The sequence below is a fragment of the Phyllostomus hastatus genome, unplaced genomic scaffold, assembly GCF_019186645.2.
Source record: "Phyllostomus hastatus isolate PE091 unplaced genomic scaffold, TTU_PhHast_1.1 phas_scaffold_501, whole genome shotgun sequence".
NCBI lineage: Eukaryota > Metazoa > Chordata > Mammalia > Chiroptera > Phyllostomidae > Phyllostomus > Phyllostomus hastatus.
In genome coordinates, this window is record NW_025334033.1 from 2,640,241 (window position 1) to 2,653,068 (window position 12,828).

General features: G+C 39.9%; 1 protein-coding gene across 1 annotated transcript in view; it reads right to left on the minus strand.

Moving 5' to 3' along the window:
* RYR3 (ryanodine receptor 3) overlaps positions 1-12,828 on the minus strand; it is a 504,534-nt gene that overhangs the window by 268,914 nt on the left and 222,792 nt on the right. The window contains exons 6-9 of the mRNA XM_045822230.1: positions 11,494-11,572; positions 5,069-5,181; positions 4,032-4,131; positions 990-1,083 (exon numbers count right to left, since the gene is read on the minus strand). Of these exons, the coding sequence (XP_045678186.1) occupies positions 990-1,083; positions 4,032-4,131; positions 5,069-5,181; positions 11,494-11,572 (386 nt within the window). The remainder of the gene's footprint in view (positions 1-989; positions 1,084-4,031; positions 4,132-5,068; positions 5,182-11,493; positions 11,573-12,828) is intronic.

Sequence of the window (12,828 nt, forward strand, 5' to 3'; positions counted from 1 at the left end):
CACCATCCCCTGCTAAATCCAGCTCCAGCTGGATAGTGACACTTGGTTCCTTCAATCCTGTTTGGTATTAAGCAAAAGGAAATCACCAAACGCCACCTTAATTACTTAGCTCATGAATGGGGAATAATAGTGATGATCTGCTTGTAAAGAGTCTGGTGGATAATTTATGTAAGTTCACAGACCCATTAGAGTCATTAGCTTGATTTCTATTACTGAAGGGGGTGATTCAGGCTACAATTAATACTACCAGAAACTCCTTAGAGACAGGAGCAACCAAAGAAAATAAAGGGGTTGGAAAGCATTATAGATCTGCTTGCCAAAGAAGCAGTACATGTATATATGAGGTCTGTCTATTAAAAGTCCAGCCATTGTTAATATAATGAAAATGGTTTTCACAACATTGATGTAACCTAGCAGTCAAGGAGAGTGGACTGGAATGCACATGTGTGAACAATGATGACTTCACTGTACTAGTCAGTGGGGGTGGTAGATGCCATTGAGTGAGCACGTGTACCATGTGGTCATTGCATTCAAAATGACTGAGCAAGTAGACCAATTTATCTGCATCAGATTTTGTGTTAAGCTCGAACATTCCTCTGCTGAAACTATTTGGATGATTCAGAAGCCTGCAGCTATGGGCAACTGGTGATTGGCAGCTCCATCACAACACACCCACTTGTGCATCCCATCTTGTGCAGAGTTTTTTAGAGAAACATCAAATCACCCAGGTGACTCCGCCACCCTATAGCCCAAATTTGGCACCCTGTGACTTCTGGCTTTTCCCAAAACTAATCACCTTGAAAGGGAAGAAATTTTAGACCATTGATGAGATTCAGAAAAACATGACAGGGCAGCTGATGGTGATTGTGGGGTTTGCTATTGACCACCAGTTACAGAATTCATCTGTGGCCACATCCACATGCAAGCTCTTCAGTGTGAGTCATCTGAGACTAGAGACAGGTAGGAGAAGGAGGAAGCTATCAGCTTACCTGTGCTGGGCATCATTTTGATCGGTAGATGGTATCGTCAAACACTCATCATGACCATGGAAAAGACGTACTACATGCCCTCCAAGTAGGTATCCTAGAAGAGAGTTACATTCTACCATGAACTGATGAAAAGCTTAATAAAGAGAATATCATGTTTAAAAGGATAAATTTGTGCAGGTTTGTGTCAGTTATGAAAAACACCAAGAGAGAAGTATTTGGGAAATTACAGATTCCATGAATTCAGGCCTCAGGCAGAAAAGACAAGAATGTCAAAACAATTCTAACATTGAAAGTTAAATAGGTCTCAGGGATGAGCAAGTCCAACATCAAAAAGTAAGGTGAAAATGGTGTCAATTCATAGCATTAAGAACCAAAAAGAAAATAAGTTGCTACTGTTAAGGATTTTTCCAACTGCTTGTGATGTAAAGACATTCGACAGCAAATTCCTGGATGAGCTCTTAGATCTCACTGTGTGTGTTTTGTGGCAAAACTCAAATCAGACTGCAGTCATGGGAAAGAAAGGAGGAGCTGGGAAGGGGGCTAGCCAACTGTTATTAAACATTGTCTTAGGAGAAGCTAGCTTCTGAATGCATTTAGCAAACACAGATCAAAACTGGGCACTGATCCTACTGCTTTGAGGGGAAGCAGAATGATATTCCAGTATTCCTGAGTTGACAAGCATAGATGCCACTATCAATAAGCTCTTAGCTTTTATAACAAGAAAAGGAATCTGAATAGCTAAGGAGTTCAGAGATGGATAGGAAACAGAAAGATTCAAGCAATGATGACCAATTCATCTTCAAATAAATTCTTAGCCTTAATTCTAAGCATGCAGTAGCAGGAGAGGGGCCCCAGTCTGAGCTTTACCTTGCACAGAGAAGTGGACATTTTAAAAAAGAATTTTAAATTTATTTTTAGAGAGAGAGGAAGGGAGGGAGAAAAAGAGGGAGAGAAACATCAACGTGTCGTTGCCTCCGGCACACCCCCTACTAGGGACCTGGCCCACAACCCAGGCATGTGCCCTGACTGGGAATTGAACCAGTGACCCTTTGGTTCGCAGGCTGGTACTCAAGTCACTGAGCCATACCAGCCAGGACAGAAGTGGGCATTTTTTTATCCTACTGAATTAAAAAATTCTCCAGGCTAGTCTGTTCTCAGGAGACATAATGAACTTAATATGCTCAATGTCTGTATTAGGATTATTTTTTAATCACATAATTAGATCACTTTAGGGGCTGTCAAACTATTTGGGTGTTGGATGAAATCAGCAGGAATGAGAAGTCATGCCAGAGGAGAAAAGCATTACCAATGTATCTTGTGCAGGGGCAGTCTGGTATCCTCCATTTTTTTGTTTTGTATCCAGGCAAGGCAAGTTTTTTTTTTTTAAACATCCCCCAAACATTCAGAAGTCTTTTTCCATTTTTCTCAATGTTATTGTACTAATATTTTCAGTTACATATTTTTTTTTGCATTAAGATAATTTATGACATACTGTAGGGGAATTCTTAACAGTCAATTTATTTAGAAAATGAAAATCATCCATGATCATGCTCTTGCATAAACTCCCCATCGTCTCATGATGGTGAGACCATGCCCCATTGGGAGCTCATCACTTACAGTCCTCAGGCTCCTCCAATCAACATTTTATCCACACGGAGAAAACTGCTCAGTGCCAGCACATCACAGCATTTCTTAATTGAAACATGCAGGGCAACAGTCAGGAAAGAAGGATCATGATGAGGGTCACTTACACTCTCAAGGGCTGCAGTGGGTTTCTCACCAGTGGGTCCTGCAAGGCCAGTGTCTATAGGGCCAGACGACTCACGTGATGAGCTGCCCAGGTTCTATGACAAGGGCACTCAACACTTCTAGAAGGACCTTCCTGACGTGATTTCCAAACACTTCTTAATTAGTCTCCACAAGCCCTCTTTTGGGACTGGGAAACAATTTTATTCCCATAGTGACAATGAAAATTTAACATGGAGAAAAGTCAGTCAAAACTCCCCTGGGGAAGATTTAAACCCAGTGTTTCCTGATTCTTCATAGAAAGGGATTGATTGACAACTGACAGAGGATGGTGGGTTAATTTTGGCATAAAACAAGAGGGTTAAATGTTCCACAAGTTGCTGAAAGGGTTAAAAGTCTGCTGTCCCCTGATCACTCAGTTGAGCTATGATGCCTTCTAAAGCTGGGATATCACCTTGACACTTTGTTTGCCATTTGCAAACATTACCTACCATAGGAGGACATTCCTAGTTTGAAACTACTAGGCTCAAGATTAAAAACAAGGTTAAAGCCTGTGATGTAAATATTTTAAAAATTTTTGATCTTGCTCTAAGTGCTGGAATCTTATGTGATGACCTACAGGCCACTGACATTTGATTATTCTGCTCAGCTGTGATATTACCCGTGAGTAAGATAAGGTCAGTATATTTACTGCATAACTTGAAAGGTGCATTAACTTTTCCTGGCTCCAAGAAATAGGATATGTTGAACAAATTTTGAGGCTCTTACTTCCAAAGGAAATATAAAATACTGAGAACATTTTATTTATTATTTTTAAATGGCCTTCCAGAAATAGAAGTTGAAACACAAAGCCAAATGTACTCTTATTAAAAAGAAAAGTCCTCCCACCTGTACGGAGAGATGCCTTGGGAAGAAATATTAACAACATCACATTCTTGGCAAATAATCTCCTCTAAAATTTAAGTTGCTGAGGTCTGTACACTTATAACTATCACTGTAAATAAAAATGAAGAGTCAGTAGATGAGGAAGGGTGCATATCCAAGTCCCAAATGCATATAGTGCTAAAATAATAGTGGACTCCAAAGGATTAAACATAATTCCAGGAATGCTCATGTGATCAGAAATTAGGATAGAAAATAACCCATACCAACATCAGAGAAAGGAAGTCAGGTGAACTAAAATCAAGCTGTGTATCGAGACATGCATGTGGGAGTTGGGAGGCAGCAGAAAATGTCAATACATATAGCACAAGGCAGGCTGGCAGCTTGAGGGCTGCATGCATATAAAAAGCATACCTTCTTCGATGCTACTTCCTGAGCACGTAGGATGTACATTCCAGAGTGTTTGCATAAAGGAGGCATCCACTTGTATGTTAGCATTTGATATTGAGAGATGCTGTGGCAGAAACAAAAATGAGACATCCTTTAAATCACCTGGCCAGTCCTGACAGAAGCAGTTCTCCTAGAATTTGAAGGATCAAATTAAACAGCCTTAGCATCATCTGACTCTTTCTACATAGCTGTGAAAGATTTCTTCACTCAATCTAGAAGCAGCTTCAAAGTGGGATACTATTCAGGGAAGATGAAGTTTTAGCTCCAGAGGTGACAGACAAGTGTTGACTTCATCCCTTCAGCTGGCTCCTTGATTCCACAGGAATTTATACAATGTTTATTTTTGGCAGGACAGAGAACTCACAAATGGGAAAAATTACTCCAGTCTTCAGTGTAGGCAATGTAAAGTCTGCCAACAGGATTGGCATTCAGAAGCTTAAAAACTTACTTCTGACATTTCTCTGATCTTCAGATATCACTCACACACACATACCCCCCCCACACCCCTCCAGTCCAGGGCTTGATGTTAGTGATGAGAGCCTAATGCCTATCCCAGGTGCAAAATCTTACCTGCAGCTTCCAACCGCTATGACATTTCACATGCTGAAACATTTTAAATTCCTTTCTTTCATCAATAGCAGCTTATTTGTCTCTATCCCACTCTTTCAGGACTGTTCTTTATTGGACAAGAGCTAAACAATGTGATACACTCAGAGTAATGGCAGCTAATGTGTGCATAGCTGGCTTTCTCTGCAAGTGCCTTGAACAGTTTAGCAGAGGTTGCTGGGCACAGTGCCTTATTCTGAAAGGATCCTTCACTGTTAAATTCCAGGCCCCATGACAACCTGGCAGGGGAGAGGATTTAATCACCTCTTAAGTATGCTATGTAAAGGCATCTGTCTTATCCTGCGCAACCTGTTGTGACTCTGTTCTCCTTGACCAACTGTTCCCAAAAGGAAATGTTCTGGAAATGAAAGATGCCTGTGTTAGGAGGTACTTACAAGGTATCTTTCAGAGGACACGCTGACGAGGATGAGGTCATCTCCAATTCGAACTTTTTCTCCTTCAGACCTCTGTTTGGAAGCGGGATGTATGGTCCACCAACAGGCTTCTCCTGCATAAAGACTCCTGAGGTCAGTCATTGCTTCATAGAAGCCCTTGTCTCTAATTCTGTCCCTCACTCTGTTTGCTCCTGATAATAGTAACCCCCCGAACACACACACACTCCGGAACCCAATTTCTATTTATCCATAGGCATTCTAGCTAGCCCCACATCTGCTTTTGCCTATGTTGACTGTTTTTTTCTAGAGGCAGAAAGGCAGTGTTGCAAAGAGTATTGGAGGCCAGCAGCTATAGAAGTCTGAGTATTTTTAATACATAGAGAAAAATGCTCTCTTCCTAGGTACTTACAAATCTTTAAGAATTGACTTCTTTGGACTACTGACCACTCACAGACTTTTTTAAAAATCTTTTCCCTGGCCCTCCCATGAATTCTACTAAAATATCAGTGTTTCTACTGAAGATGATGAGAGATTTTTCAAAAAGCCAAAATCTACAAGAACTAAGATAGCAGGATGTGAAGTTGACAGCAATACAGAGAAACTGACATTTTGTAAAAAAAAAAAAAAAAGAAGATAGATGGTTTTAGCCCAAAGAAAGCTAAAAACTCAAGTTTTTTTGGTAAGAAAATGGATGAGAAGACAATCTCAAGAAATAGAGCCATTCCTGTTGCATATTACCCAGAAAGCCTCTGGAACTGGAACTAACAGTTACTTGTGCAGGCAACAGTAGGAGACAGGGCTGAAAACAGGAGGGCTGGCTCAAGGTTTTAAAGGAACATTTAACCCTCTGCATGCTTTTTTCTGTGCTGCACACACAGATAGGGAAGTCTTCCTCCTCCACCCAAAAGAAGAAGTTAAATCCATGGAATGAGAAACCATCAGCAGTCTGGGTTTAGAAATACCAGGCACTGTCAAACAAGGAGGTAAAAAATACTGAAGATAGAGAATAACTAAAATTCTATGTCCTGGTTAGTAACTCCAGCTCCCTTCTCTTTGGCTTCCAGAATGCCAGTTGTGATGCTGACTCCCTCCCCACTCCCAGATTTGAGGATTGCTCTTTAGGGAAGCCAAATTCCCAACATAAAAGATGCTGCTGTCCTGGCGCCCCCCGTGAAATGCCTAGGTCCCATCTGGATTGCCTAAAAGTGAGCTATAAGAGAGGGCAAGTCACACTCGGAGCTTCCAGTCAGCTCCTACTGCCCTGATCTAAACCTGAACAGAGGCAAAGGATCAACAGGCATCTGAGGAAAGTCTGATGTGAATGACAGGAACAAAACAAAAAGGGGGAAAGGGACTTAGAGAAAACAAAGATTAAAGAGAGACAAAGAAAACTTTAAAAAATATTGTAGTAATAATCTCAGAGAGATAAGAAGAAGTACATTAATGAAGCAGCAATGAACATGTCCAGGAAAGATCCATTTGGAGAAAAAAGAAAAACTCTCTGATTCTGAAAAAGAGAGAAAGAAAGGGTTTAGGATCAAGTTGAAAATTTCTCCCAAAAAGAAGAACAAAGAAACAGGAGTGAGAAGACAATTAGAAAACCAATCTAGAGAATTTCCAGGAAATAGAACAGAGAAAAGGGAGGAATAAAATAAATAAATAAATAGTATGAAAAATGCTTCCAAACCTGAAAGACAAGCATTTTTATATTGGGAAGGTCTACAAAGTGCCTAGCACAGTGGAGAAGAGAGACCTACACCAGGGGCCATGCCTGTGAAGCTTAGAAGACAAAGGATCCAGGTCTAAAGATATCACTGTGGAATTTCAGACATTAGGGCAAAAGAGAAGATCGAGATAACTCCCAGAAAATATAAACAGGGCATACACAGAGGATCAGAAATCAATAAATAGGCAGACCATAAACTAAGAGAAAATAGGTAAAAACCTTTGGGATGCTGAGAAAAGAAAATTTCCCATGTAGAATACTGTGAATTACTTGTGAAGCTGCAATTAAGAAACTTTTAGATGACAGTTTTGCCTCCCATGAATCTCTTCTGTAAAAGCTACTGGATAATGGGCTCCACCGAAGTGAGGTAGTAAACCAAGAAGAGAGAAAAACATAAGATCCGGGAAACGCGGAATATAGGAGAGGGCAAAGGAAATTTCCTGGGTGATGGTGGATGTTTCTAAGAAGATAAAACCGAGAGAATGGCTAATGTGATTGGATCTAATCAGGGGAGAGTTTCAGTTCTATGGAATAATTTAGACGTGAATGAATGATTGAGCTACCGAAAATAAAACAAACAAGGCAATTATTTTTAAAGAAATTTTGTTTATTTATTTTTAGAGTGAAGGGAAGGAAGGAGAAAGAGAGAAAGAGAAGTATCAATGTGTGGTTGCCTTTTACCCGTTCCCTACCAGGGACCTGGATCGCAACCCAGGCATGTGCCTCAACTGGGAATTGAACCAGTGACCCTTTGGTTCACAGGCCTGTGCTCAATCCACTGAGCTACACCAGCTGGGGCTCAAATAAGGCAATTACTAACTACTGCAAAATTAAAAAATAATAAAGTGAAGTGAGCATAGTATGTGATGAGTCTCATTTGCAAATAAAAGTTACAGTTATATTGATAGAAGTAGTTTATATTGATTTGGTAGTTACATGTAAATATATTGGGAAGGTGGGAAGAAGATAGGAAAGAATGGATCATAAGAGTTATTTTTTATTCCTCACTTGGAACCATCAGTAGATAATACCTAATCTGGAAAGAATAACTAAATAGTATGCTATATTATTCATAAACAAGTGGTAAACAATACTAAAGGAACTGAAAGTAGGTGCCTGGAGAGAGGGTGGGGCCCCAGGAGAGGGAAGGGTGGGGAGGAGACTGTTTTCAATAACTAAAAGGACTCTTTACTTCTTTAAACTATATATAGGCATTACTTTGATTAAGTAATTATGCTTATTTTGATAAAGTTTAAAATTTCATGACAAGCCCTGGCTGGTGTGGCTCATTGTATTGAGTGCCAGCCTGACACCCAAAGGGTCGCAGGTTCGATTCCCAGTCAGGGCACATGCCTAGGCTGTGGGCCAGGTCCCCAGTAGGGGGTGTGCAAGAGGCAACCACACATTGATGTTCCTCTCCCTCTTGTTCTCCTTCCCTTCCCCTCTCTCTAAAATTAAATAAAATCTTTAAAAAAACTATAAATAAATAAATAAAAAATTTCATGACTAAAGGTAGGTTGACTCCACATTTTCAAAGGAAAATGATATTTATATCCATTATGTACTCTGGACGACTAAAGGTGTTTGGGATAAAGTGGGTCTTAAACAGTCACATGGAGGAAGAGTCTACTTCTTCTACTGCTCTCTCCTGGGAACAGCTCAGTGGTCAGAGCCATTCCCAGAATCAATAGGATATGGGCCAGTTGATGACCCTAAAATACATAAAAGAAAAACACTAAAAGCACTGTTTTCATATTTATTTCCTCCTAAGTCTCATTTTAAAGCTACCTCTAAACACTAAAAACAAAACAACAACAACAACCCTTAAAAGGAAAAAAGAAAGGACTCAGTGACCAAAACCAAGGGGGAAATAATCAGCAATTCTTTTTTTTAATCCTCAACTGAGGACATGTTCACTGACTCTAGAAAGACAGGAAGGTGTGGGGAGGGGGGAGGGGGAGGGTGAAGGGAGGGGAGAGGAACGGGAGGCGGGGGGAGAGAGAGAGAGAGAGAGAGAGAGAGAGAATATGTTGCCTCCTGTATGTGCCCTAACAGGGGATTGAACCTAGGTATGGGCCCTGACTGGGTATTGAACCTGCAGAACTTTGGTGTACAGGATGATGTTTCAACCAACTGAGCCACCCAGCCAGGGTGACCACCAGTTCTTTTAAGTCAGTCAAACTATTTAATACCCTCTATGCAGGGGGAATTTCAGAATTGTTCAAGTAACTGCCTTCAAACTTCTCACATTGTCCTAGTGATTCAACTCAACTCTTGAACACTTACTTGTTTTCAACTTAGAAGAGGTTCTGGAGCCAAAGGTGCATCCATAGAATGACCCAGTAGGAAACAGAATGGGTACTCTGTTGAATTCTGAGTGCATCTCCTCCTGGAGTGAGAAGACTCCGCCAGGCAATACTGAAACTTATCTGAGCTATACGTGTATTCTCCTCCCTCACAAATACCAAGCTGGCCTTCTTCAAGGACAGTATGAGATGGGTTTGGGTGAGAGAGGTAAAATAAATTGTGTTAAAGGGCTCTAGATTTTCATGAACACCTGGTCAATCCTTTCCCATCTGTCTTCTGCCTCAATTAGCTTCTGATCAGCCAATTTGAATTCGGGTTGGTTCATGTGTTCATCTGTCGACAGAATTTACACCACGCCTGATTTGAGGGATTTAGAAAAGAGTGCTGGATAGAGTAATATCTGATGCAATTTCCCTCAATTTTATTGGAGTCTCTAATATTTAAATGAATTTCCTGAACACATGACTACAAAGTGGTCAATTTCTTCCCAGCTCTCAAAAAGTCTAAAGTCATTTTACCGATGTAGGTAGAATGACATATAACTTTTCTGATTGCATGCTCCGAGACTGACAGCTGGTTTATATTAGAGGCCAATTTACATTCAGAGAGTGTGGTACTTCACTCATTTGATAATTTTCAGATGATGTTGACAACACCTTAGAGGAAAGTATATTTTAAGAATAACACTTCAGCTGCAAACAAAGCAACCTCAAATCAAATTCAAATATAATCTTATTTTGGGAAAAAATACCCATAATGAGTTGAGGCAGGCCAACTTTTCCACTTTGTACAAAAATAATAAGTGGAGAGAAAGGATTTCTCCTCAGGCATTCCTTGACACCACTAAGTATGATGCAGAAACAGCAGGTGCACATGGTTTGAACTCCAGATTTTTTCTGTATCAACTGTAAAATCAGACTACTGACAGTTTTAGAACATCCACATGGACATTTTTCCTTTGGCTACCCAACAATGAAATCTCGTCCTGTTTTGAGGAAAACGTTACGATGTTAAGGACTGCATCCAAGACGACTTCCTGCAGTGTGACCTAGGCTGTTCTCTCTTCCCTGATCTGTTTTTGTTCCTGCCCCTTTTCCAAACCTCGGGCTTCAGCCTTAGAGCAGGTTCTACCCAACGTTCTCCCAGTAAATTCTCATTGTGCTTGTGTTAACCTGAATCAGTTTCTGCTGTCTTCAAACTAAGAATCCTAATTGGTACATAGCCCGACATCTCAACTGAACAGAAATTCCATATGAAATGCCCTTGACAGCTGATCAGATTGCTCAAGAATGTTTCCAGCCACAGGGAGCACCCCACACCCCAAGGCCAGCTGTTCCTCTGCTGGGTAACTGCAGGTGTTACTAAGTGGTTTCCTTCACTGCGGTGAATGAAATACACCTCCTTGCAACTTTGATCCACTGCTCCTATTTGTGGTTCCTGTGTTTTCATCACACATTCTCCAAAAGTTGATCTTTGGAATAACCCACAGCAAGTCAGACCCTTCTTTGGTGCTATACCTATGAAAGTAATATGAATAAATAACTATAGTTATCCTGACTATAGTTTTGACTATCTTATCAAAATTTTTGGCTAAACTAAAAAAAATATATGAGGTATAGCACTGGTGGTTAAACATTAAATCATACAATGAGAACTTTTTATTACTCCTTTAAATTTTCTAATTCAGAAGATGTTTCAAGAAAAAGTTTTCTTAAAACTTAAGTCAGAAAAAATTTTAAATTTGGAGCTTCTATCTCATTAATACCTTTTTAGTATTTGATAACATCACTACAATTATTTAATGACTTTCTTTTCATTATATTTACTTTTATGGCAAGCAATACCAGTTTTCTACTTATAGAAATGATATAACTTTTGTCTCTAAAATTTTAAGTAGAAAAGTAAATTTAAAGAAAAACAAAGTAAATGATAATAAATGTGGTGCATTGGAATGTAAAAATCATGTGGGTCGATGCCATTGCTTAACACTTGAAAATTTTGCTTTAGAAATAGCTGGTTCACAGCAGAATAAAAAGAGATTACTCCTGTGATCTGGACATTATACTTCATCATTGACGCCCTTATTGTTCTATGTTTTGTTTTTTTAGTAGTTATTCATTACCATTGGTTCTTATCAGGAATGACACTACTTATTTTCAGTACTTCACCCTAAAAAATTTGTTTTTCTTTGAGGATGGCAGACTGTGCCTAAAGCACCTATTCTTGGTTCCTGTGTTTTCATCACACATTCTCCAAAAGTTTATGAGATCTATTTCCTGACCCCACTGGTTAGTTGGTTTGAAATCCGAAATGAATAACATTTTCATTATCCTTCTCAAGAGACCTTGGCCCAAGACCCCACTGAGCAGGAGATCTGGGAATGTGGACTTACCTGTGGCATGTTCTTGTAGACCTACATCAAAGGCAAGTTTATCTGTCTGGGATCTTGATGTAGTCAAACATGTCAGATACTATGAAAGAAAAACAGATGTGAGTGAAGTCACACTCTTCTGTCAGGTCTCAGCATCTCCCTGCTGCGCGGCTCCCAGTGGTTGATGTCAACATTGAGCTACTGTGAAAAGGGCTCACCTTGTTCGTCGTCATCATGTTTTTGCAATATACTTTAATAACATACTAAAACCTCAACAATGTTCCTACCTGATGACCCAGTGACTTACCTAATGGGGCTCTATGTATATAAATAAGTTTGAAATATTAAATATGCTTTTGTTGAAAGATACTCTGAGAAAATTTTAAATTGGGAATATAAATGGAACACAAATGACCAACACTCATAGAAGGGTCAATAAACATTGGTACTTCATTTTGTGGAATATTATGTTACCATTAACTGTTTTTATCAAGGTCGAATAATAGCATGAAAACAATGCAAAATAGTGTATTTGTATAGTTAGCGCGTATGCAAAATTTAAATGCCTCGCAACCAGGCTAAGAGAAATTCCACCAAACTGATAACCGAAGTAATCTTTGGATGGCGGCAGAGACCATGATGACCCCCCCCCCCCCCACCACTTCTAATTATTTTTTGTTTTTAAAATTTTCTGTGACCTTTAAAACTTCTCAAATAATGTCTATATATTTTTTCCAATTACAAAAATACATGTGCACGTGAAACTTAACAATGATTTTTAGAATCACTTCACAAAGGACAACAAGCCCCGGCCTGTCCCCTGTCTCTGCCACAGACAGGCCCGCGGCTGACCCCAGAATGAGCCGGGAGGCAGGCGTGTACTTGGGACGTGCTTTCTGGGTTATAGTCCTAGTTCCCTGCAGCGGGGAAGTGAAGAATCATTGCAGTGCCCACAGTCACAGCTCACAGGCTTTATTCTCAGAGCTCCTCCTAAAAGGAGCAGTACTGTATAGAGTTTATGTGAATGGTGAGGGGGATTTGGGGGGAAAGCAGTAAGTCTAATGATAATTAATATAAGCCTTCATATCTTTACCATGATGTTAGCCCAAGTTTTCAAGGCCAGAAGAATATACTGTTTGAAGTTTTGTTTATTGTATGTAGGTAGAAAAAGAAAGGCATTAAGGTTTTATTTACCCTTGTGGATAAGCACCAGAGTCTGAAAGATCAGTGATCACCTGTTAGTTCTAGAGATTGTCCTGGTACAATGTTTCCGCACTCTCTAAATGTCTCCATCCCCTGCTCAGGTAACCTTCCATTTGGTCATTTTTGTTCTCTGTCCTTTGCCATGAAGGACTA